The sequence below is a fragment of the Leuciscus leuciscus genome (genome assembly GCF_965113295.1).
Source record: "Leuciscus leuciscus genome assembly, chromosome: 20".
Lineage (NCBI taxonomy): Eukaryota > Metazoa > Chordata > Actinopteri > Cypriniformes > Leuciscidae > Leuciscus > Leuciscus leuciscus.
In genome coordinates this window covers 34,090,617-34,115,941 of record NC_138744.1, presented here as the reverse complement: position 1 = coordinate 34,115,941, position 25,325 = coordinate 34,090,617, and the positions used below count along the sequence as shown (strand labels likewise).

General features: G+C 36.5%; 1 protein-coding gene across 1 annotated transcript in view; it reads left to right on the top strand.

The window, feature by feature from the left end:
- grik3 (glutamate ionotropic receptor kainate type subunit 3) overlaps nt 1–25,325 on the top strand; it is a 157,119-nt gene that overhangs the window by 64,381 nt on the left and 67,413 nt on the right. The window contains exons 2-6 of the mRNA XM_082150269.1: nt 6,370–6,543; nt 7,536–7,793; nt 13,228–13,409; nt 17,548–17,601; nt 22,404–22,574. Of these exons, the coding sequence (XP_082006395.1) occupies nt 6,370–6,543; nt 7,536–7,793; nt 13,228–13,409; nt 17,548–17,601; nt 22,404–22,574 (839 nt within the window). The remainder of the gene's footprint in view (nt 1–6,369; nt 6,544–7,535; nt 7,794–13,227; nt 13,410–17,547; nt 17,602–22,403; nt 22,575–25,325) is intronic.

Genomic DNA, 25,325 nt, shown 5'->3' with positions numbered 1-25,325 from the left:
GGCATGCTGGGAAACAGACCAGGAGAGCCGGGTTACAAAAGAGCTCCCTCTAGAACAGCTGAGACATTCATCCACAACATAATGATATTGTCTCATTGTTGGGCTTTTGGCTGAGCTCTGCTTGGCTGTGTGGGCTGTGCATGGCAAGCCTTCAGACTGGGACAGTACATCCGGGTACAAGGCACCGGTTGACCCGTCAGCTGACCCGCCGCTGTAAAGTTGCCTTGTGTGTTAATGGGTTTTTGTTGTTATTGTTGTTGTTTTTGTTTTTGTTGTTTTGCAGCAATAGGCTGGATTCTTAGTATTATGAAACACCATATAGTACGCAAGGAGAAAATACACTTTGTGTCTTTCCTTCTGTCTAGATTTTCTCAGTAAAAGATTATCACACCATGGTAATATATACAGTATATATATATATAAAACTAATTGCAGATAATATTAATGAAATAAAAGGCCACTTAAAGGTGGGATCGGTAGTTTTTGGCCAATGTTGATATTTGAAATCACCAAATCAAACACGTCCTCTGCTGTACCTGCCGGCCGGGGGTGTGATGTCATCAATAAGTGAAAGCAATTTTTTTTTAAATTTTTAATTATTTTTTTTATAAGTAAACCCTGGTCTTGTATATAGTTACTTGTGGTCGCACATGGACCATGTTCAACCTTGCAATAAATAAATAATCATAAAAAAAAGAAAAAAGTGAAAGCAATGTGTTACTATGGTAATCCATGTCGAATGTGTTTTAATAGTAATGTGTGTTTCAACGCGTCAGTGGTTCAGCTCCGTTTCACGTGGAAGACGGCACTCAACACCCTCAGTTATCATGATCAACTCGATGGCACGAGCACGACAGTCATATTAACAAATATATTACAACTATAACAAGATTAGGGGGTTATATCGATCACTAAATGAGGAACCATGCAAAGGAAACAAACATTAGGAGTACAGACCCTTTCCAAAAAATGTTAATATCATGGAAAAGTTTATTTATTTCCATAATTCCATTCAAAACGTTAAACTTCCATAGATTATAGATTCAGGGCCCACAACTTAAACGATTTCAAGTATTTAGTTGTTTATTTGTACATAATTTGGGCTTCCAGCTCATAAAACCCACAAAAACAGGATTTCAAAAAATTTGAATATTACATGAAATCACACAGTAATTACACAGTGATACCATGGTCATTGAACCAGGTTTTGGTTCTTTTGGCAGTGTGGGCAGGTGCAAATCCTGGTTTAAACGCAACAGGCTTATATGTGTCTTTTTCACAACTGAATTGAATGACAATAATATCACAAATGAAAAAAACAAGCAAAGATGACACATGAGCATATTCAAGCAATGGTCAGCATATATTCGTTTTGTGAAACAAATCTAAACCATTTTACTCACCTATCAAGAAGACATAAACCTTTATAATGCATTATACTTAAAGGCTTTAAGTAAAGTGTTACCCAATAATCCATATCAGTCAAGCAGTTTAATCCAAATCTTCTGAAAAGACATGATCGCTTAATATGAGAAATAGATTTAATTTAGGCTTTCATTCACATATCAAAACACATGCAAGCACACTTTAGCTTCCCTTTACTATTAAATGGATTAAATTGGTTACACCGCTCAAATCAGATTACTTTTACAATGTCTCGAAGCGTCAAAGTTTAGGTGGAATGAGCTTTCAATGGATGGACAGAAATATTACAAATATCCTAATTTGTGTTTCGAAGATGAACAAAAGTGCTGGTGATTTGATCCCAGTGACTCGAATCATTGGATTATCTTCATTATTTAAATAATTGTGTTGTTACTTTAAGAAGCAGTGTATTGTAAAGTGGTGTTCTGGCATCGGTATTAGTAAAGGTAACAGCTGTAATGAGCACATGTTTCTCTATCAGGACAAAACCCTAGAGATTAATTAGACCACCTTTGTAAAGCTGTTTCAAAACTGGAAACAAGTTAATCGCAACTTAAACTGACTGATGTTAGAGAAAGATGTGCAAGAAATCTCAGATCAAAAGTTACAGCTCAATTTACATTTGGCCCTTTAGAGCACAGAGCCGTAAATATCCTGCACCATTAATGAGTCCTATCTCTTTATCCGTAGACATTCTCCTGATCGGAAACAGCGTTTGACGGAGAAGTTGCAAGCGTTTTGCTTTATGGCTTGTATATCTGGAAATAAAGGCATTTATTGCGAAGCTACACGCGGGGCGTTTTTCTCCTCGCAGCAGCTGATCTCCCCTTTTTATTAAATCTATTTTAGTGCTTCCGAGCAATGCACATTTTATCCTCTTAATAGTCAAATTAGTATATACTCCAGCAATTACTTAATGTACTCTAATGAGATTTCCCCACAAACCGGCAGGATTCATTTATTTTAATGCGTCGGGCTCTTTCCAGGGAGTTTATGCATCATGTCCCTTCAGAAGTCAAGCAGCGGCGGAGTCATAAATAGTGTGTGTGTGTGTGTGTGTGTGTGTGTGTGTCTTGATGGTGATTCTGATCTCCCTCTTAAACTTGTCTCCATGTTCAGGGTTGCTCTTGACCTGTGCTGAGGTCTGACTCAAGCACTCTTAAATATTCATGTGTTTATGGATCTACATGCTACGGACTCGAAAGGCAGGATTGGAAATATTAAAAAGGAATGTTAAAAAAAAGCCCAAGGGTTATTCTGTGTTTGGCACAGTGTTCGTCTTGTCTCCAATTCAGAAGGATTGGTGTGCCATTACTATTTTTGTAGGGAAAACTGTTTGACGTGTTAGATATTATATACAAGATTAACATAGCATGACAATTCGGGAGATTTTAAAGTTTAAAGTACAACGACATAACTCGCTCCTTAAACTACCATAGTACAATGTATCGTTGAAGAACTCAACTAGCTAGTCACGACTGTTTCCTCAAACCATATTGTCGCAAATTGGTTGGTTGAACCGCGTTGGTTAATGATGTCACACACGTGGTGGAGTAATAACTTCTTTAAATGAATCTGTTTGAGATCGAATTAATGCTAGATGTTTTGCTGTAAATTACAGACATGGCATCTGAGGACTATTTCTAATTTTTTCAGTTATTTTGCTTTATTTCCAGATTCAATCATAGGCTCGTTCTTACATAGTAGAGCACGTTCACACATGCGCACTCTTCTAAAATGACGCTTACATTTTTTGACAAACTAAAGGACATAAATGACATTTGTATTATTCTAAATAAACTGATTGTACTGAATGTCAGCTTGCTTCTGTTGCTCAAGATAAGGATTTATTGAGTCCACATGTCATGCAAAAGAGAAACTCTGCTTCTAACCACAGGTCGAGATCTGTCGCTCCAAACACACAACTGCGATTCGATTTGCAAATGTTTGTTGGAAATATTTTTTCGGGAAACACAGACTCGTTGAACTATGCTGATAACGACAGAACTTGCCAACATAGTTGGCTAATGATGCTTTTGGGAAACACACCCCTGTTTGTGAATGTAAAAGGTCTGGAAAGTTTTAAAGAGTTTTTGTCTCCTAAAATAAAAGATGTGATTCTTAACTCCTTGAAACGAGTCGTCAGTAATTCCAGTCTCACTGCTGAACCCATGTAGGTTTGTAACTAATTTGCATAATGTCAGCCTGTGATCTTGATTGGCTGAACAGCGTCTCTTTGCTCCGCCCTCAAACACTGTAGTGGTAGATGAGACTGGAAGAGTTTTCCGAGCTAAGAAAGCAAACACACTTTGATGCACTTCCAAAGGATGAGACTCGTGATATGGTAAAACGACGCCATTGTTACTGTTCGTATCACTGTGTGTCAAGTGCTGAGGAAGAGCTGAGATACAGATATGCAAATGAGCGTTTGGTTTCCGTCACACACTGTAAGTGCTTGACCAATCACAACAGACTGGGCCATCTGACCAATCAGAGCAGAGCAGCTCACGGAGAGGCGGGGTTTAGAGAGACTGAATCCTTGATCGAACCGTTTCAGTCTCTGTGAGAAAAGAGCTGATGCTGTAATGGATATTATGAGAAAATAAATGTTTTTCTTTTTACTTTGGATGCATGAAACCTTATGAGGAGTCTTTAACATTGCTTAATAGGGGCACTTTAACAAATCCATTGTCTGAGCAATCCAGTTAAACCATTTATAAACCCCATGCGAATTAATGCTCAGAGGTCAGCTCACAGGAACTGGCCTTTAAATTCGCATGTTTATATATTTGGCCGATCATTGTTTTCTGAAGAGTATGCACTGCCTTTCTCTGGCTATTTACTGAAAAAGTAAAAAAGAAAAAAGTTTCCAGTTTGAGTTTCAGATGCTATTATTAGGGATGTCCCGATCCGATCACGTGATCGGAAATCGGGCCCGATCACGTGTTTTCAGACTCGATCGGAATCGGACATTACCTCCCGATCAGGACTCGGATATATATGTATATATATTCTCATTATTTTTTAACACATCTATAGTTATGCGGTGCCACAGAGTTACGCTGGTTTCACACTGCACGTGAGCAGAGCGTATGGAGCGCAGGAGCAGTGCGTATGGTGAGCAGGAGCAGGACACGCGCGTTTTGCTTTCACACTGGCAGCGTTTGTCACGCGCGGCTGAACCGCGGGTTGTGTACAGACAGAGTACTACTCTATAATGGATAAGTTGGCATTGCTTTATTTCGTTTTCAAATACATTTAAGAGAAAAGACTTGTCAAGAAGCTTATTTTATTAATAATTTCATTTATATAACTTTTGGTTCATCTTTGTTTTTATTGTTCTGGCAACAAGTTTGTTTTTGGACATGTGTTTTCTTTTTAAATTGCTGTTGGTCATTTGATTGACTGTTTAAAACACAATAGATATAATCAATGCGCTTTTTGGGTAAAACTGCGGTGTATTTTTGGCCATGATCAATGCATTGTCACTTTAATTCAGCGTAAGCGGCGCAGCAAAAATAGACTCGGCGCAGAAACGATCGCGGCACTGCTGCTCTGCTCTGCTCCTGCTACGCGCAGTGCCGCGATCGTTTCTGCGCCGAGGCATTGCTTTACACCGAAATAAAGCAATGCCAACTTACCCATAGAGTACTCTGTCTGTACACAAACGCTGCTAGTGTGAAAGCAAAACGCGCGTGTCCTGCTCCTGCTCACCATACGCACTGCTCCTGCGCTGCTTACGCTCTGCTCGCGTGCAGTGTGAAACCGGCGGCAGTTCCTAAAAGCACATTACCGGCTTTGCAAACACTGTGGCACTTTTATATTTTATTTGTTTACATGCCTGCCGGGTATTTTAAGTTGAGGTGCTATTTGTTTATATATTAGACTTTTTTTTATATTTACTGTTGCACTAAAGTCCAAAAGTGAAGAATTTGTTATTTATGACTTGATTGTTCACAGAAGTGCTCTGTTTGTTAACAGAGTTGTTGAATGTTAAAATAAGGTGAATTAAATAAAAAATAAGGAACATCCTGGATCTGTTTTTTCGCTCTTCTTTATTCTTTTTTTATGTATTATAGAAGTATTGGATCGGGACTCGGTATCGGTAGATACTCAAAATCAAATGACTCGGACACGGACTCGAGGGCAAAAAAACCTGATCGGGACATCCCTAGCTATTATGCACCGTATTTGTGGAAAGTGCTAAAAATATTTTAAATCCCAAATAGCATGAAGTGATAATATGTGAAATTGAATTGTGTACAACTGAACAAACTTTAGTCTCCCAATATTTCTCTGAGCTCATAAGTCTTCCAGACCGTCATATCGCTGATATGCTGTGGGAAGGTGAAGCAGGTCTAACAGTATTAATCCTCAAGGGCTGAAGATTGCTCAGCGTGCTCCAGATGTTATCATTTTATTGTTTTTATAGGCTTCTATTACACACTAAAGTCAATAAACACAGAATTTACTTTTCCGGCTCTTCTATTGGTGGAATTTCTTGGCCATAAAATGCATTTCTGAAAATCTCAGCAGACCGTTATGAAATGACTTTTCCAAAAACGGCTTTAAACTTCCAAACTTCTGTGCAAAATCCGATCCACTAGCTATAGGCCTGTGTGTGAATCTACTTTTTATTTTATCAGGGAATGAAAGGTGACCTGCAGGCCTTAAGGAGGCAAGGTAGCTTTGATGAGGCCATTTACTCTTCTCTTTCTCTCTTTCACTCTCCTCATCTCCATTATGGCCTTGAACTTTAAAAGCCTGTCAGAGACTCTTTCTTTCTGCTGAGCAGATCGAATAGAGGATCCTTAAGTACACAACCGAGCTTGCCGACAGCTCTAAATGCAAAACACCTCCAGAGGTTTGGATGCGATGCAAGCTTCTTCTCTGGGTTCAGCTTTGGTTCATCTAGTGATTTCTCTTGTTTTTTGTGTGTTTTAGGGGGGATTTTTGAGCAGATGGATGGACCTGTGGCACTCGTCAGCTCAGAGGAACTGGCCTTTAAATTCGCTGTTAATAATATCAACAGAAACAGGACGTTATTGCCCAACACAACGTTAACTTACGACATTCAGAGGATTAATATCTATGATAGCTTTGAGGCCTCTAGAAAAGGTGAGTGGTGTGAGAACATAAAGGTTTTTGTCTGTTTAGACCAGAAATGTTGAGCAAATGTTAACTATGGGTGTGTTCACACTTGGTAGGATTGATTCGATAATGCATAGTGTTGATCATCTCACTTTTAGACCAAAACCCATTTTAAAAACCAAAAATGCATGCGATAGTGAAATATTATAGCTGACATGTAGTTGCAAAGTTACTTATATTCAGTAGAATATGTCAATCAGTTGTCACCAACCTTTTCAAGCCCAAGATCCTTGACCCACGGCCCGGCTAGATCTACCTATAGATTTTTTTCACAAGAAAACTGCCAATTTCGATACCAGCTGCCATTTTTTTCTTCTTCTTTGTCTAAGCAAATTTATTTGTTGTTAATTTGCTCTATAACAGTCCAAACTGGCCTTTAAAAACTGTAGCTTTTTTCAATTCATTCATAAAAAACAAAACAACCTTTTATCGCAATCAACGGGTTGGCGACCACTGATCTTAATAAAGCGTAACCAAATAAATAAACAGAGATACGTACATAAATAAATATACTTCTGCAAATTGCATAATGCATTGTTCCACACAATCTGCACAACTTCATATTTTAATAGGAAGAAAGACAAGACAACTGTGTTAATCAAACCATTTCATGGGGTCTTAAAGAAGTTTTGGTTATCAGTTATTATCAACTACACTATAATGAAATGTCTTCTATCTTTGATACATGTTAATAGTCTGTCTATACGGATTGTTCAAACAAAACACTGTTCACTGTTCACTTTCCACAGCTTTGTAAAGTGTTATTATTAAAACTAACTTTATCTGGACAATAACTTTATTCTAGAGCTGCTGTAAAGCCAAAACAATCTCTGTTACTGTAATTTCCTATTATCACTGTAAAGCTGCTTTGAAACAATCTATAATGTTGAAAGCGCCATATAAATGAAGGTGACTTGACTTGTTCTGCATGCAGTGACGTGTCTTTCTCCCGTCGGCAGCGTGTGACCAGTTGTCTTTAGGTGTCGTTGCCATCTTCGGGCCGTCCCACAGCTCCTCATCCAACGCTGTTCAGTCCATCTGCAACGCCCTGGAGGTGCCACACATTCAGGTGCGATGGAAACACCACCCGATGGACAACAGGGACTCGTTTTACGCCAACCTGTACCCGGATTACTCTTCCCTGAGCTACGCTATCTTGGACCTGGTGCAGTTCCTCAAGTGGAAGACGGCCACGGTGGTTTACGACGACAGCACAGGTGAGAGTTAATGTCTTCATGTCGAGAAACTGTGAAGTCCTCAGAGTAGAGACTGTACTTCAGTGATGAGAAGCAGGAGACTCTCATAATGTTCCTGTTGCTGTCAGATTGAGTCTTCAGGCTTTGATATCATACAAACAGTTTGAATCAAAGTGATCGAGCAAATGACAGGAACAGGGAATGGATAGAAATTCATCTGAGATGCAACATAAGTGATATAAACATATATATATATATATATATATATATATTAGTGCTGTCAAACGATTAAAATATTTAATCACGATTAATCGCATTAATGTCATAGTTAACTCGCGATTAATCGCACATTTTTATCTATTCTAAATGTCTCTTGATTTCTTTTTGTCCCATTATTTTTTTCTCATTTTAATGCTCTTATCAACATGGAAAAGTGGATCGGCTTGCTTTGTGCAAATGTTTTTTTTTATTGAAAACAACATTGGCATATACTGTAGTGTTCAATTTGACACTAACATTCTCACTTGGAGCAAATAATCTCTCACACAATGTAACACTGTCCATCAATAAAAGGGTGAAAGAAATACTGACGAGGTCCTGATATTGACGAGGGGCGGAGAATTCGCATCAGCTGTCTGTGCTTGGCCAACAAGTGGTATTTCAGACTGGATGTGCTGCGAAGCCTGCAATGATAGCTCAGTTCACAACGACAGAACACAGATCACTTTGGTCTTGTCAATTGAACCATTTGGCCACTTTTTTAAAATTAAACTTTCCATTCAGAATCTTATTGGCATCCATTTCGGCGTTTCGCACTCATCATTCATCCACTCAAAACGTAATGTTAAAGGTGCACACTGGACGAGAAGCGAAGCGCAGCGCGTCGTATTTAAAATTCGAACACATTATTCTCTATGAGTGTACACCACACTGGCGGCGCCATTCGGCATTTTTATTGCTGGCCATAAACTGAGAAAGTGCACGTCCGATGTGCGATACAAGTTGTCCTAGACGCGGCTTCTCGTCCGGCCGGCTCGCAAGCCCAAACAAGTGTGTGCGGCGTGCCTGTTGTTTTGTTTTCGGTCTAGCTAGATCCGGTGGTGTTGTAGTTTTACTAACGTTACTAGTTGTTGCAAAAGCATGTGAAAAAAAACTACAAAGTTTGTTAGGCGTTAATCGCGCGATAAAAAAATTGACGCCGTTAATAACGCGTTTAACTGACAGCCCTAATATATATATATATATATATATATATATATATATATACAGTGGGTACGGAAAGTATTCATACCCCGGTAAATATGATCAAAAATGGCTGTAAAAAAAAATATTTTATTCATTTTTTTTTATCTTTCGTTCAAAAAATTTGCAAAATTCTAACCTTTCATTTAAGTAAAAGAATTCAAATTGGGTGGGAATCACATTATGAAATAAATGTTTTTCTCCAAAACACATTGGCCACAATTATTCATACCCTTTTAGTAAATACATTTTTGTAATCTCCTTTTGCCAAGATAACAGCTCTGAGTCTTCTCCTATAATGCCTGATGAGTTTGGAGAACATCTGACAAGGGATCAGCGATCATTCCTCCATACAGAATCTCTCCAGATCCTTCAGATTCCCAGATCCATGTTGGTGCGTCTTCTCTTCAGTTCACTCCACTCATCAGGTCAGGGAACTGGGACGGTCATGGCAGAAGCTTCATTTTGTGCTCCCTAACACATTTTTGTGTTGATTTTGATGTTTGTTTTGGATCATTGTCCTGATGGAAGATACAACCACGGCCCATTATAAGATTTCTAGCAGAAGCCACCCGGTTTGGATTTTTTTATGCGTTGATATTTGATAGAATCCACGATGCCATGTATCTGAATAAGAAGTCCAGGACCTCCAGCAGAAAAAATATGCCCACAACATTAAAGATCCAATGGTATATTAAATTGTACACATGGGGTACTTTTTATCCTTGTGTGCACCAAAGCTCTTTTTTTTGTTTCATCTGACCACAGAACCCTGTGTTGTTTGAAATTCCAGTCGTGTCTGACCACTGAATATGCTGGAGTTTGTTTTTGGAGGAGCGAGGAGCATTTTTCTTGAAACCCTCCCAAACAACATGTGGGGATGTAAGGGTTGTTTGATTTTTTTTAAAAAAATGTATGGGCTTTCTGACCCCAAGACTCAACTAATCTCTGCAATTCTCCATCTTTGATCCTTGAAGAGTCTTTGGCCACTCAAACTTTCCTCCTCACCGTGCATTAAGATAATATAGACACACGTCCTCGTCCTGGCAGATTTGTAACATTTTTACTTGATTATAACTTCTTAATTATTGCCCTGATGGTCAAAATGGGTATTTTCAATTATTTAGCTATTTTCTTACAGCCACTTTATATTTTGTGACGCTCAACAATCTTTTGCTGCAAATCAGAACTGTATTATTTGGTTTTACACATTGTGATGGATGATTAAGGGAATTTGGCCTTTGTGTTTCCTCATATTTAAAATCCTGTGAAACAAGAAGTCATGGCTGGACAATTTCATGTTCCTAGTCACCCTGGTGTGCTGAAAAAGGTAAATATTAATGGGAATATACTTCAGAGAAATTTTATTCATAAAACATTATAGGGGTATGAATAATTGTGGCCAACGTGTTTTGGAGAAAAACATTTATTTCATAATGTGATTTCCCCCCCAATTTGAATTATTTTACTTCAATGAAAGGTTAGATTTTTGCCAATTTTTTGAATGAAAGATCACATTTTTTGAATGAAAGATTAATTTTTTACAGCCATTTTTTATCATATTTACCGGGGGTATGAATACTTTCCGTACCCACTGTATATATATATATATATATATATATATATATATATATTAGTGCTGGGCATTAATCACATCCAAAATAAAAGTTTGTTTTTACATAATAAATGTGTGTACTGTGTATAATTAATCTGTATTTATAAATACACACACATGCATGTATATATTTTAGAAATATTTGCATGTATAAACTATATATATTTATATAAAATGTATATTATATATAAATAAAAATGTTTTATATATATAGTTATATAGTGTGTATGTATACATATACAGTATATATATGTATATATATATGTATATATAACAATCTTAAATATATACATGCATGTGTGTGTATTTATAAAAACAAAATAATTATACACAGTACACACACATATATTATTTAAACACAAACTTTTATTTTGGATATGTTAAATCGTTGCCCAGCACTAATATATTTAAAAAATACAACCAGGATAACTATGTTAAATTGACTGTCTGCATTTTTCTCAGAGCTGTGCCAACAACGGTATAGAAGTTTGCTCTGAACATTTAAGCAGTTTTTGTGCTCACAAGGGACCGGATCTGGCATGTGCCGATGCCTTTTCTTATCTCTCTCCATCCACAGTTTACATGGTTTCTTGCTAATCTATCCTGGTCCAGATCAGCTGGTCGTCTGGGTTTTTCAGGGGTTCTCAAACATTTTGAACAAAACAATGTTCGAAGGCCGTCCTGTCTCAGCTGATATGTACCTCTGTTGTAGGACTATTATGGTTAACTAAAACTTAAACTATTCAAAATAGCTGCAATAAAGTAAAATGTAAATTTTAGCTGAAAAACATAAACTAAACGGAAATTAAAAATGCTGCCTTGGCAATAAGCTGAAACTAAAAGAAACCTAAATAGCAATACACAAGAATACTTTTATTTGATAAAATGACAAAAGCACATAAGAAAATTATATATTAATTTAATATAAAATGATAATATAATATATTTAATATTTAATATATTTTATTTTATTTTATTAATTATATTATTACGTTTTTTTTTTTTTTTTTTAACAGGTGTTTTGATTTACACATGGCACTGTGTTGTGTTTTAGGTTTAAAGGAAATATCTGTGAACTTATCAGATAATGTCCAGTGTTTTTACCTTTTCTACGTTTTTTTCTTTCTTACTATGTACATATTTATTGATTTATTTGATTTTGCATATTAGTTAAGATGATGTTAATATAACTAAATTTAAATCATTTTAAGACTTGCCTCTAGTTGACCAGAGCTGGGTGGACAATATAATAACAATAATACTTTAATTCAAATAATATATATATATATATATATATATATATATATATATATATATATATATATATATATATATATATATATATATATATAATATATAAATAAGATATAGGCTACACAAAATGACTGAAACATTTATTTTAACTTAATATTTACACTGGATCGTGTTGTAATATTTATGTAATATTGTTGTAATATTATTACAATAATAATAATTTTTTAAAAAGGTAAAACTTTACAATAAGGTTCCATTGGTTAACATTAAATGCTTTGGTAACACTTATAATAATGTTCAGTTATAAGCCATTTATAAGTTATTAGTTAAGGATGAACTAATCACTTACAAAACACGGATATGATACAATTTTATACAACATCCATATTTCAGTGATTTATAAGTGATTAATAATAGAACATCTAATAACTTATTAACTATATTTTAACTTATCAACACAATTGTAAATCATTAGCATATCATTTTTTTATCATTTATGAGTCATGTTATGTAACTGATTAGTTAATCATAATAAATTATAAATGACTTAACTATAACTGAACTAATAGAATAACTGAACGTTCTTATAGTGTTAACTTTATTTGTGTTAACTAAGGTTAACACAAATGTTAACTAAGGTAACACTTTATTTCGATGGTCCACTTTAGACATTCTACTAACGGATTTCGCTAAGTTGTACTCGATCTTTTAACACACTTTCAGATGTTCATTCATGATTATTTGGCACTGTAACTGATATTATTAATGCGGAAGAGAAGATCATGTGCTTCTCTTGAGCTGAGTCGGAGCGATCTCACGGCATAGCGCCGTTTTTTATGTTTTTGAATTTCGTAAGAAAATGGACGCAATTTGAAATCTGAGACTTTGTTTCATATCAATAGTAACAAAGCACAAAGATTATTGCGATTTATTGGATGGGATGCGCGCTACAATGTTCCATTCATTCATCATCTGAAACTATCCTATCCTCACTATCACTACATCACTATCCTAATCGATTCTTGGGATTTAAGAATCGATATCGGTTCGTAAAAATGAGAATCGATTCAAATCGAGAAATCAATATTTTTTTGTCCAGCCCTTTTAACTAATGTTAACGAATTGGACCTTATTGTAAGAGTTTATTATGCATTCAGAAGGCCAAGCAGACACAGCTCAATAAGTCAAACAATCCAAATCATTTGGAAATGACCAAATATTGGTGATTTCAGTGTGATAGACCTTTTTTTTTCAAGCCAGCTATCATGTTTGTGAACCTGCTTGACCACCCAGGGCTGGTTTGAGCTGCCACTACATATCCAGTAATTGACTCTTGTTGTGCAGGTTTGATCAGACTCCAGGAGTTAATCATGGCTCCGTCCAGGTATAACATCCGACTGAAGATCCGGCAGCTCCCGCTGGACACCGCGGACACCAGACCTCTGCTAAAAGAGATGAAGAGAAGCAGAGAGTTTCGCATTATCTTCGACTGCAGCCACATAATGGCAGCCCAGATCCTCAAGCAAGTGAGTCCACACTCATATCCCACGATCCCAACTCAAGTCTGTTTGAAGTTTCACTCCAGGTCCAGTGAAGCTGTATTGGATTTGGGACCTGACGTTTTAAATTATATATGCTATATGCTTTTGCTGGAGGCAGAATGGAGATTAAACTCCACATACGTGTGAACATCTACAGTGGACCTGATTAACTATTCCCTTCAGCTGTCCTTAAAAATGTGTACATGTTATTGCAAAAACAGAATATTAAACTAAGTGGCATTTTTATGCAATTAGGCCATTTTTCTATTGTTTGGCACCCTTAAGAAAATCCTGCAGGAGTGCAAGGCTGTGGATTTACACGTTTTCATTTACAGGGAAACATCCACTGGTATTTTTTGTATTTTCTATCTCTTTCAGAGCACCCATAGTATTGTATTAAGTGACATTTGTAAAAAGAAAGATGCCACTAGCTTACATTTGAAATTAGGATAAACAATAGATATGCTTCTGAAAATGAAGTGTACAGTAAAAGTGTTTAGTGAAGCGGCTGTAGCTCGAGCATCATGTGTTTGAAGACGCCATTTGCTTTGATGTTTCTTAGAGAACCAAACATCAAAGGTTTGAAAGGCAACTAAAGTGTGTCTTAGTTTTGCGTACATGAAGTCTATAGCAGCACAATGAACCGGATGGTAAAATGTTGTGAAAGCCCAAAGTACCCATCAGTTTTTTGACACAAATGCTTGGTTTATGTGTCCAGCTAAAAGCATATCCTTTCAAATATTGTGTTTGAAGTCAAAATTATGAGATAGCAAGTCATAATGAGATAAAAAAGTTAAAACTATGATATAATAAGTCATAATTATGAGATATAAAGATAAAATTAGTCAGAATAAAGAAAATTAGTTCGAAAAAAGTCAGAATTATAAGATAAAATCAATTATGACAGTCAAAATGATGACATATCATAATTATTACTTTTTGTCGTAATTTTTATCTCATAATTATTATATAGTATGTCATAAGTTTGACTTAGTATCTCATAATTTCAGCATTTTATCTCATAATTATTACTACGTTTTGTAAATGTTGACATTTTCACATAATTATGACTTAACTCATAATTTCAGATTTCTATCTCATAATTATGACTTAAAATATCATAATTTTGACTTTTTTCCTCATAGTTATGACAGTATCTCATAATTTGAGCTTTTTGTCTTATAATTATAACTTAGTGTGTCATATGTTGACTTTTTTCTCAAAATTATTACTTCATCTCATAATTGCAACTTTTTATCTCATAATTATTACTTACAATGTCATAATATTTACTTTTTTCTCAAAATTATGACATCATCTCATAAGTTCAACTTTTTTGTCTCATAGATATGACTTATCCCATAATCTCAACTTTTTATGTCATAATTATTATGCTGCAGAAATGGGCTTATATAGATTACAGAATATGCGTGTTTAAAAAAAAAAAAAACACACACAAAAAACAGGCAATTTAAATGTCTAAATACTTTGTGGGGCCGTCATGTAAACACCATTTCTTATCTTTATCAGCCTGAAATATAAATACATTAAGCAAACACCAGGATGTCAAGTAAGAAACTTAAGCAAGTCAAGTCACCTTTTATAATACAGATTGTATCAAAGCAGCTTCACAGTGATAACATGAAAATAATACAACAAAGTTTGTTTCTAGAAGAAAATTAGTATGCCCTAAGTAAGGCAGATCAGTAATATTGTTTAATATTAAATGTCCCCAACTAAGCAAGCCAAAAGCCAAGGCAACAGTGGCAAGGAACCAAAACTCCATCAGGTGACAGAATGGAGAAAAAAAAACCTTGGGAGAACCCAGGCTCAGTCGCTCAGTTCTCCTCTGGCCAACGAGTGAACAGTGTATGATTATGATCCAGGCAGCATTACAGGTCAGAAGTCAGATTGGTCGTGTCGATGAGGCCTTCTCAGGGCTGATGAGGCTGGCACTTCAGGGATCCGTCATGGATGGGTCCAGGTGCAGGTCCACCATCTGATCTGGATACAGCCGGGATCCAGCTGACTTCAGTAAACAGGGAGGGACTGGTTGACACTTCAGGACTGTTGTCATCATGTCCTTCATCAGATCTGGATACGGCCTGGATCCGGTAGACTGCGGTAAACCTCGGATAAACAGAGAGACTAATATTAGCGTAGATGCCATTCTTCTTATGATGTAACGAGTACATCAGGATTTATGGGAAGTGTTCCCAGTTCCAGTGAAGTATTGAAAGAAATCAGAATTTGTATACAGTATGTAGATTTAGGTGTTGCGTTCACAAACTTGTCCTTGCAACACAATAAGAGCGTGTCTGAAATCACCGCATCTGCTCCGGAGAATGTTGACCTCGGGTCAAACGGGGACTGAATATGTGTTTCTGTTTATATCTCAGAGAAATCCCTCTCACTTTTTTCACAATGTCTCGAGATGTTGTTTTGCGCTTCGTTTCATTCAGCTTTGACACCCCTGCATATTTCTTCCAGGTTTAACTGTAGGCGCTGTATTATTTCGCATTTGGTCATATGAAAAAGTTGTGTGATTCTCTGTGTCCCGAGTCCTGTTAATAAGCTTATTCGTGCGGTCACCTGTCTGAAACCTGTCTGAGGCTCGTTCTTCTCTGTCAGCTTCTCCTGAACTTCTGTCGCGCATGTTCTCCCCCTCAGGCCAGAGAGAAAGTGGAAATGCAATCGGACACAGAGTCTGTCTGAGACGTCTGTGGGCTAAATCCCAGGAGTCTTTAAAAGGCGGTGTGTGTGTGTGTTTGTGTGTGTGTGTGAGGGACTGGGAAATATAGAAAGTACAGGCACAGACATAGAAGGGGTTTATTTCTGCAGCCCATTGTAGGAAATTAAACAGTTTCTTAGTTCTCCACAAACTTACGGTTTAGAAGAGGGAAAAAGTTAATGCATAACCTTGGGTTTTCCTCATTGCAGATTGTATAATTAAAGCAGACATATGAACACCAAGGGAACAGTGAGCATTTGTATGAACATGTATTGAGAGGAGCTGTGACCAATAGGCCTATAAAACAATCATTAGGGCCTTATGATTTCCACGATGCGGAAAACTGCGGAATTGATTGTATAATATAATTTGGACAAATTTGGATGAATACATAAAAAGAAGGGCTGTACATTTACTCAAATGGTGATATGGACTAGTGTCTTTGGAAAAAGACTGCTGTTGAAATCGAGTCTCGAGTCTGATTGTTCTGCGTATTCGTCTACTACACATACATCATGAAGTCGTGAAGTTCATCTTCAGAGCTCACGAGCATTTCATCATTTCATTTGATAAAACTGTCAAAACTCAAAGGGCTTCATTACAAACCACCGCAATATAAGACTTGAAGAAATTATAATAGAAATGTAAAGTAGACTATTGTAAAGTAGAATGCACTTTGCAAAGATAATTCAAATATGTTTTTTAAGAATATCACACAATATCACTTATTTTAATTCATCATATGGCAGAATCAAATGGATTTCATAGGGCCCTACAGGAAAAAATTAATTATCATCTTCATGTCGTTTCCAAACTCCATGTGATCTTTCTGTCGAATGTCCTCATTCCCTTTTATTTTATGCAGAAGATAAATATTCTACATCTTTTGTGTTTAACAGAAGAAAGAAAGAGCACAAGGGTGACAGGATTTTTTTGGTGATCTTTTTGGTATTTTTGGGTGAAGTATACCTTCACTGTAAAACAATTAAATGATCAATAAGTTATGACAACGTATGTTTTTACATTGTTTCAACTTTTTATTTATTTATTATTATTATTCAACTTTTTTTATTTTTTATTAAGCCAGTTTAATGTAATTTAAATTGAAATGACTTAAACATCCAAGTAGATTGTACTTAAACATTTTGTCCAGTGTCGAAGGGCCCTTAGCACTATGAGACACCAGCTGTTGCGCTGTATAATAGAAATACAGGCTGAGAGATGTCGATAGATCAAGAGTTGAGTAGTTCTTTATAGTTCCGCTATTCTGATTCAATCTCATTTGTTGTACGTTGTTTGTGTTGGTTGCCAACAATGATTGCAAATTACTCTGACATGACATAGTGACCTTTTTCTTTTTCTTTTCCTCCCCCACCCCTCCTCTTCCTCCAGGCCCAGATGATGGGGATGATGACTGAGTACTATCACTACATCTTCACCACTCTGGTAATGTACCGCGGTACTAACAGCAAATTGAATGTCATTTGTTCCTGTGCTGCTCCCACTTTATTTTTTGATGAATGGCTTTTAATTGCAGATGAGCTTTGGATCCAGTCTGCAATATCAATTTCACTTGACAAAACAGCCTTAATGGAGTTTCCTCCGCCCCGGTGTAAACATTAGCCCTTCCCTCAAGCTCAAATCAACAAAACGTCTTTGAAAAGCCTCTACAAAGGCAACAAAGTGATTGACAACTGTGCGCTACCTCTGGATTCTGACGTTCATGAAGTTTCAATTGATGCTCATGACGTTTATATAAAAAAATCACAAACTGTTTTCAGAGAAAACCTTCTGGAAATGCCAACACAACCTCTCTTGAACATGTTTCGGCGCAGTCCTTTAAAACATAGTGAGCTGCTTCACAAAGGCAGCATTGACCCTCAGAAACTAGATACTCAAACATATTCAGAAATGATCATTTTAGTATTTTTTGTTTTATATACTATTATGGAATTCATTAATAATTTGAATTTGCTTTGATTTTTATATTTTCAACCTTCATTTGAAGTTTTAAATTTTGTAAAATTTAAAACAAATTCTATATAACTAATTAATTTTATTGAACATTAACACTATGAAAACCAATTAATTGTGTGTTTTTCATTATATTATTACAATAATGAAAAATAATTGATCACAAATCTAATGAATTGATCACTGGAAGATTCAAATGAATGTGTATTCATTATATAACTATATAAATACAGTATATTTATTAAATTATAATTTTTATAATGTTTTTTTTTCGTGTCTAAAACTTTGAATTTGTTCATATATTTGGGTAGCATTTCTTTACATTAAGTATAAAAATAGTGGTAGAACTGTTTGCAGCAAGTATTAACAGATCTTGTTCACACAAAATGCAAATGATCATAGAAGTTATTCAAAGTGTAAATAGAAGTAAAATGTACACTACATAATACATGTTCATTGCATATGTGTGTACTAAAGGTAAAATATATGAGCAATAGTAAGCAAAGTTAGTGTAAATGGCTTTTGGCAACAAGTTTGCCTATTTGCACTTACAGTAAATAGACACTGCCTTTTTTATTTACTCGTAGCATGCAGAGCTGCTGCCAAAAACATAAATGAAATGTTTAAAAACCAAATCAGTGCCATTTTTTGTTGTTGCTGAAAATACCCAATCAAATGATGCATTCAGATCTAATGGTGCAACATTTTTGAGCCAAGTAGATTTTATATGCAACTTCAACAAACAAACAAACAAACAAATAAATAAATAAATAAATAAGTATTTGTATTTTTGATAATAATTTGCACATTAATTGTTAGTAAAACATGTTTGATGCTGTAGCCGAAATACATTTTTACATATATTTAACATCACTTTTTTTTCTAATTAGTAACAGAGGCTTGGACACATGTTTTGAACTAGCGATGGAAGATCTTTTTTTCTGAATCCCTGGAGTAAGAAAGAAGCTCAACAATTCACACATGAGGGTTTTTGGGACAGCTCTTGGATTTTCTTTACCTCTTTACATTTTTGTGTAACCACAATAATCACACTATGATCTTGACACTCTTCCTGGTGTGAGATTGAGTCTGGATTTGAACCCAGGTTTTTCTGTGTTCATGTCGTGTCTTTCTAGGTGAACAACACTATCCTGTGGGAATGAAATACTGATTTTATTGTTGCTGTTTTATCATTCCTGGCAATATTATTAATTTTGATTGATGATCTGCTAAATCAGGAAAAGTCAACAGTGATGTATTTAAGCGAATAGTTCATAATTCCTGTTTCCGCACCTCTAAAAAGTCTTTAAGACCTAATTCATCTATTAAAGCACTTCGGTAAATTGTTGACTGTAACAGTGTGTCTTAAAGGAGTAGTTCACTTCAGAATTAAAATTTCCACCACCCCCACATCATCCAAGATGCTCATGTCTTTCTTTCTTCAGTTGAAAAGATATTAAGGTTTTTGAGGAAAACTTTCCAGGATTTTTCTCCATATGTGACCCTGGATCACAAATCGCACGGGTATATTTGTGGCAATGGCCAACAATACACTGTATGGGTCAAAATTATCGATTTTTCTTTTATGCCAAAAATCATTAGGATATTAAGTAAAGATCATGTTCCATGAAGATATTTTGTAAATTTCCTACCGTAAATAGATAAAACATTTATTTTTGTTAGTGAATGCAGCCCAATCGCGAACATAAATGAACAACTTTAAAGGAGATTTTCTCAATGTTTAGTTTTTTTGTTTTGTTTTTTTACCCTCAGATTCCAGATTTTCAAATAGTTGTATCTCGGCCAAATATTGTCCTATCCTAACAAACCATACATCAATGGAAAGCTACACAATCCCAGCCGAGGAATAAGAGTCTTATCTACACAAACCATCGGTCACAACAAAAATAAACATTTATATACTTTTTAATCACAAATGCTTGTCTTGCAATAGCTCTGTGATACGCTACGCATTACGTAATCAGGTAAGGTCACACGTGTTCCGGTTTATATATGTAAGGTAGGGCAAAAATCTCAAATCGTGGCGCTAACCACGAGGCTATCGGCGCTGACAGGAACCTGACATATTTGTCATATTATTGAATATTTATTAAGTTCAATCAATCCAACTGTGTTTAATATAAGGGGAGTTGCCCAGTGTGTTTCGGTGTTGCCAAACAATGATGTTTGCTAAGACTCCATCATCTGAGACATAATAAAACGAACATGGTATTTATTTTATTTTTTTACAATAATCCAGTTAAAATTCAGCTACATTCGAAGCATTTGAGCATCAATCATGGCTAATACACTAATGCCGCATTGATACAGTAAAACATTAAGATAGAACCCATTAAAACAAACTTCCATTCACATTTAAGCAGAAATCTATTGTGTTACAGCTCAAAAAGTGGTGTTTCTTGGGGCAAGGCTTTTTCTGCATGTGCTTTTCCTGCTCCTCTTCCTGCAGCTCCAGCCCCACAGGGTGTTAATGAAATAGTCTATTATGTTCTACTACATCTCTTTTCCGCCCCCACCTTCCCAACATGTTTGGCAATATGTAGGATGGTACAAGAAACGGAGTGACTGTTCTCAGAATAACACTCCAGACACTAGCATGCGTACAGTGTGGGTGTGTGTTAGTATTGTTCTAGAGCAGTGTTACTCATTGCGAGGCTCGCGAGCCTCATGCGGCTCGCCAAGCTTTAATTTGTGGCTCGCATGGCGGTAAATAATACGGTGATATGATAATGCATTCACTACCTGTTTCATAAAAACATTAATAACAAGTAGGGCTTTAACATAACCCTTTAAAAACAAATAATTTCGATCGGATTGAAAGGGGTGGTTTATCGAGAGAACATGAAAAAACTTGATCGACTGAAAACCGAAACTGAAAGGACGACGTATGACGCGCTGAACGAGCTGTTCTCCTGATGAATAAAGTGTGTGAAGTGAAGTGAAGTGTGAAGTGAAGCAGGGCAACGGCTCACCAGTCCTTGTTTCAGATTATCATACAGACGACTGGTTTTGGGCATTTCTACTGCATGATAAATACAAACAGCACGGCACAACGGTTCATATGTTCATATTCCGATTTGAATCTTTTGACTTATAAACACGCTCATCAACCCGATCATGTATCACATCACGATGTTTAGCGTTCATGTAAACTACAATACATTCAGATTCATCAATCGAAATGAATTCAGTCCGATTGAAACAAAAGTTGTGCATGTAAACATATCCAGTCTCTGCGGAGTTGCCCTGCATGTGCTCTTGGATGGTTAGGCCTACAAGATGAGCTAATGTAGAAAAAAAAATACTTAAGGTGATTCTGGGATGAATATTTTCTGGAAATCCTGCTTTTTTTTTCATTAAAGGAAATCATCTTGTCTCAGTTACAAATTTGACTGATACATCATAAATAATGTGTTTTTTTTCACCCTTTTGTATTTATTGCATTGCATATTGTATGTTCAGGGGTGACAGATTGATAGGCAAACATGGTACTATTTTGTACCATTTGTCCTATCAGTGCGGCTCTCATGAAAAAAATAGTGAAGACCACTGTTCTAGAGCGTTAATTAGCCTCAGCACATTACGGGACGTCCTTTCAATGAACATGGTCTTGCTCATTTTGCCTTTCATTCTCAGCTTTACAGAACCCTGTGTTAGATGGCCGTGCCTTCTTGCTATCGCTTTGACCTCAGACGAAAAGATCTCGATTAATTTACACTTAATCTTAATGCTATTTTCCACCCCAGCAATTTAATTGTCAGACTATTTCATCCAACGTCATTGCTTTGAGAATGTGAAATTCGGGTTCTTTTTGGAAGAATCCACACTTTAAAAAATCATTGAATGCCCAGACACAGTAATGCATTTCAGAGCGGTGTGAAGTGTTTACGGTTCAATTCGCTGGATAGGAGCAATGAAGACAGGATTACAGAGCAAATAACTGTTTCAATCAGCTATTGTGCGGATGACTCCTGGCTCACTGTCTATGATATCAAACACGCTGGCAAAGAGGTGTACGTCCTACTATGCTTCATCTGGATGTACCCAGGCGGCCTGGAAAAGCATGGTATTATCCTTAATCTCTTTTATTTTTGCTCTGTCTATCTTCTTTTCACCCCCCCCCCCCCCCCCCCCCTCTCTATCTCCTGCTTTTATTAAGGGACAAAGAGACAAGAAGCCTCTCGCCCAGCAACAATGAAGCTCGATTCAGGACGGTTAAATGATGTCTTTTCTCTCTCTCGCTCTTCCTCTAGGATCTCATGGCCGTAAACCTGGAGCCGTACCGCTTCTGTGGCGTCAATATGACCGGCTTCCGCATCCTAAACGTGGAAAATCCTCAGGTTGCCACTATTGTGGAGAAGTGGTCCCTTGAGAAGCAGATTCCCCCTAAACCAGACTCCGGTCTCCTGGAAGGGATCATGACGGTATGCTTCCATTTTCTCCCTGAATGTCACTGCCAGCTAACCACAAATTAAATGCCAAATTAAACAATGACACAAAAGCTTGGAATAGGTTCCAGTTTCACTGTATCCAATCGAATCCATAGCCACAGTTATTCAGTTAATCCATAGTCTTAAAAATAACCTTTAAAGGAGCTATTTCTTCCTTAATGTATTCCAAGACTGAACTGTTTCAGATGGATTAGGTGTCTGTAATCAAAAAAAGTACCATGGTCGAAAGCAATATGCTGATACTCGAATACAGTATCTACTTTTTGGCTAGGTAATATAATCCTCTAGATTGCAGCAGTTCTGATTTAATCATCCCATACGCTGCCATTGTTGAATACCATAATATCATAAAGACTAGTTTCAACCGTATGGCTTCTGTGATTATCTATTAATCTATTTCACAGTAGTTCAAATACTCCCACACCATGCTGTAGAATTTCTGATTATTTTGATGTAGAGGAGTACTGTTATTATAGGAAAAAAATGTTTTCAGTGCCACCATTTCATTGCTTCCACAAAATGGATTTGTGTTTCATACAGTATATACAGTTCATACATCAGTGTTTCCTACAGGATTTTGTGAAACTGGTGGGTGGACCTCGGTAATTTATAAATCTGGTGCACTTTTGAGAGTTCAAAATGAAGAGCTCCAACCCATATTCAGTGTGCAAATTGAACAAAGAAAAAGTCAGTGCATTGACTTGTATCTGAACTTTAAAGGGGACTCAGACCTCTTTTTAGTTGTGATATAGTGTCTCAGTCTACATTACACTAGATACTACAACTAATAATAATAGTAATAATAAATTATTCCTATGACAGTAATAGCCATATATTGTAAAACAAATGCACTGAAAAAAATGGAACTTTCATAATTAGTTTTGTCCTCATTTCTGTACATGCAAGAGATAAACCCGTGAGCTTTTATTTTGACAGAAACTGCAGTCAAGCTTTTATTTTGGTGGAAAACAAGTTTACAAACATGTCTCATTATAAATCTAGTGAAATGCTGTAATCGCCAACTATGCAAATGTGAAAATAATGCACGCTAAACTCGGCACATGCTCAGATGGAGTTCACTGCATTCATTCACTGTGAACTGAGACGCAGAGCTGATCACCGGCTGATCAAACAGACTGTCTTTTGCGATTTAATAAAGACACAAAGCCTTTTCAAGCTTTCGATTTTAGTTTATTTGACAGCAATGGTGCAAAAAACAACATTAAAGAGCTTTTATGTTATTATCAGAAGTTGATATTCTATTTTCACCGTCTAGTTAATGAATAGGAAGCACTGAAATCTATTTGTGGTGGTCAATGCTGATATTGTGGCGGGCCACCACGGATAAATCAATGTATGAAAACACTGTCTACTAAGGCAGACTGCTTTATTTCTTTTGTGCAAGGTTGAAAACCCTGGAATATGCACCTTAGGTGGTGTTATTGCATCTGGAACAGCTGAAAAGACTGATGTGAGGCATATATATCCTGCCCACATCCATCTGTTTGTTGAATGTTTAAATACAGTCCATTGAAACCACTAAATTTGTCCACGGTTTAGCCAGTCCAGCTATCGACTGAAAATACTTCTCCATCTGGTCTCATATTCCCAACACTCTCTTAATACCCACAGCTGTCATATCACAACAACTTTTTGCCTAGTTACACAAAGCCAATGGCGAGGTCGATATAAAGGACATCTGAATGAATGCCCACCTTTCCTGCAGACATGCTCGATCTAGAGCAGCTCACATTGCCTGAACAATGGACACACTTCAAGCCCTCATCCCTCCAGGAGATTGTTACAATAGGATGTGTTAGAGACTGAGCAAGTGGATGGTATACCATTTATTTACTTGCTTGTCATTCATTGTCTGAAGTCTTTGCTGGAAAAATGAGTTGCTTTATTGCTGGTGACAGTAGCAAAGTTGGACATATAATATTGTTGAATAAATTTAGTGTTTTGGTTCTTTCATGGGTCATCAGAGGCAGTAGACAAACATTATTGTGTTATTCTTGTGCATATCGATTTCCAGAAGGTAAATGTTAGGGGTGTCCAGTCCTGCTCCTGAAGGGAAAACGTCCTGCAGAGTTTGCCTCCAGCTTGCCCCAACACACCTGCCTGGAAGTTTCTAGCAATCCTTAAAGGAGAACTCCGGTCAATTTTAACATTGAGCAAATTTTTTTTGTAAATTTGGAGTGCTGTCAGTACAGAGAACAACGACAAAAATCGGTGTTGCCTACACCGTGTTATCCTCTTTTTAAAATTTGCACCCTGTTGACTTAAATGGGGCAAATTTTAAGCCTGCTTTTAGCCTCTTAACATCCTTGATGTGTCATTACAAGTGCCCAGCCATGTTAGATGATTCCTTCAGAGAGAACACGGTGAATCTGACTGCAGTAGATGTGAAAGATATGAATAAAAGTGATGTTAAGTCAGCCAGCGCACATACCTGTATTTACATCCTGTTTTCGGTCGAAGTCCACAGTAGTCGACTGTCGAGTTCACGCGAACGTTTAGTTACCTATGATCACGCGCGTAAACTCGACAATCGACTACTGTGGACTTCGACCGAAAACAGGATGTAAATACAGGTATGTAAATACAGGTAAATTTACAAAAAAATGAGCTCAATGTTAAAATTGACCGGAGTTCTCCTTCAAAGAGCCATTTACAACAGGAACAATCACTATAAAGATAACTATCACTATATTTGCGTCCACA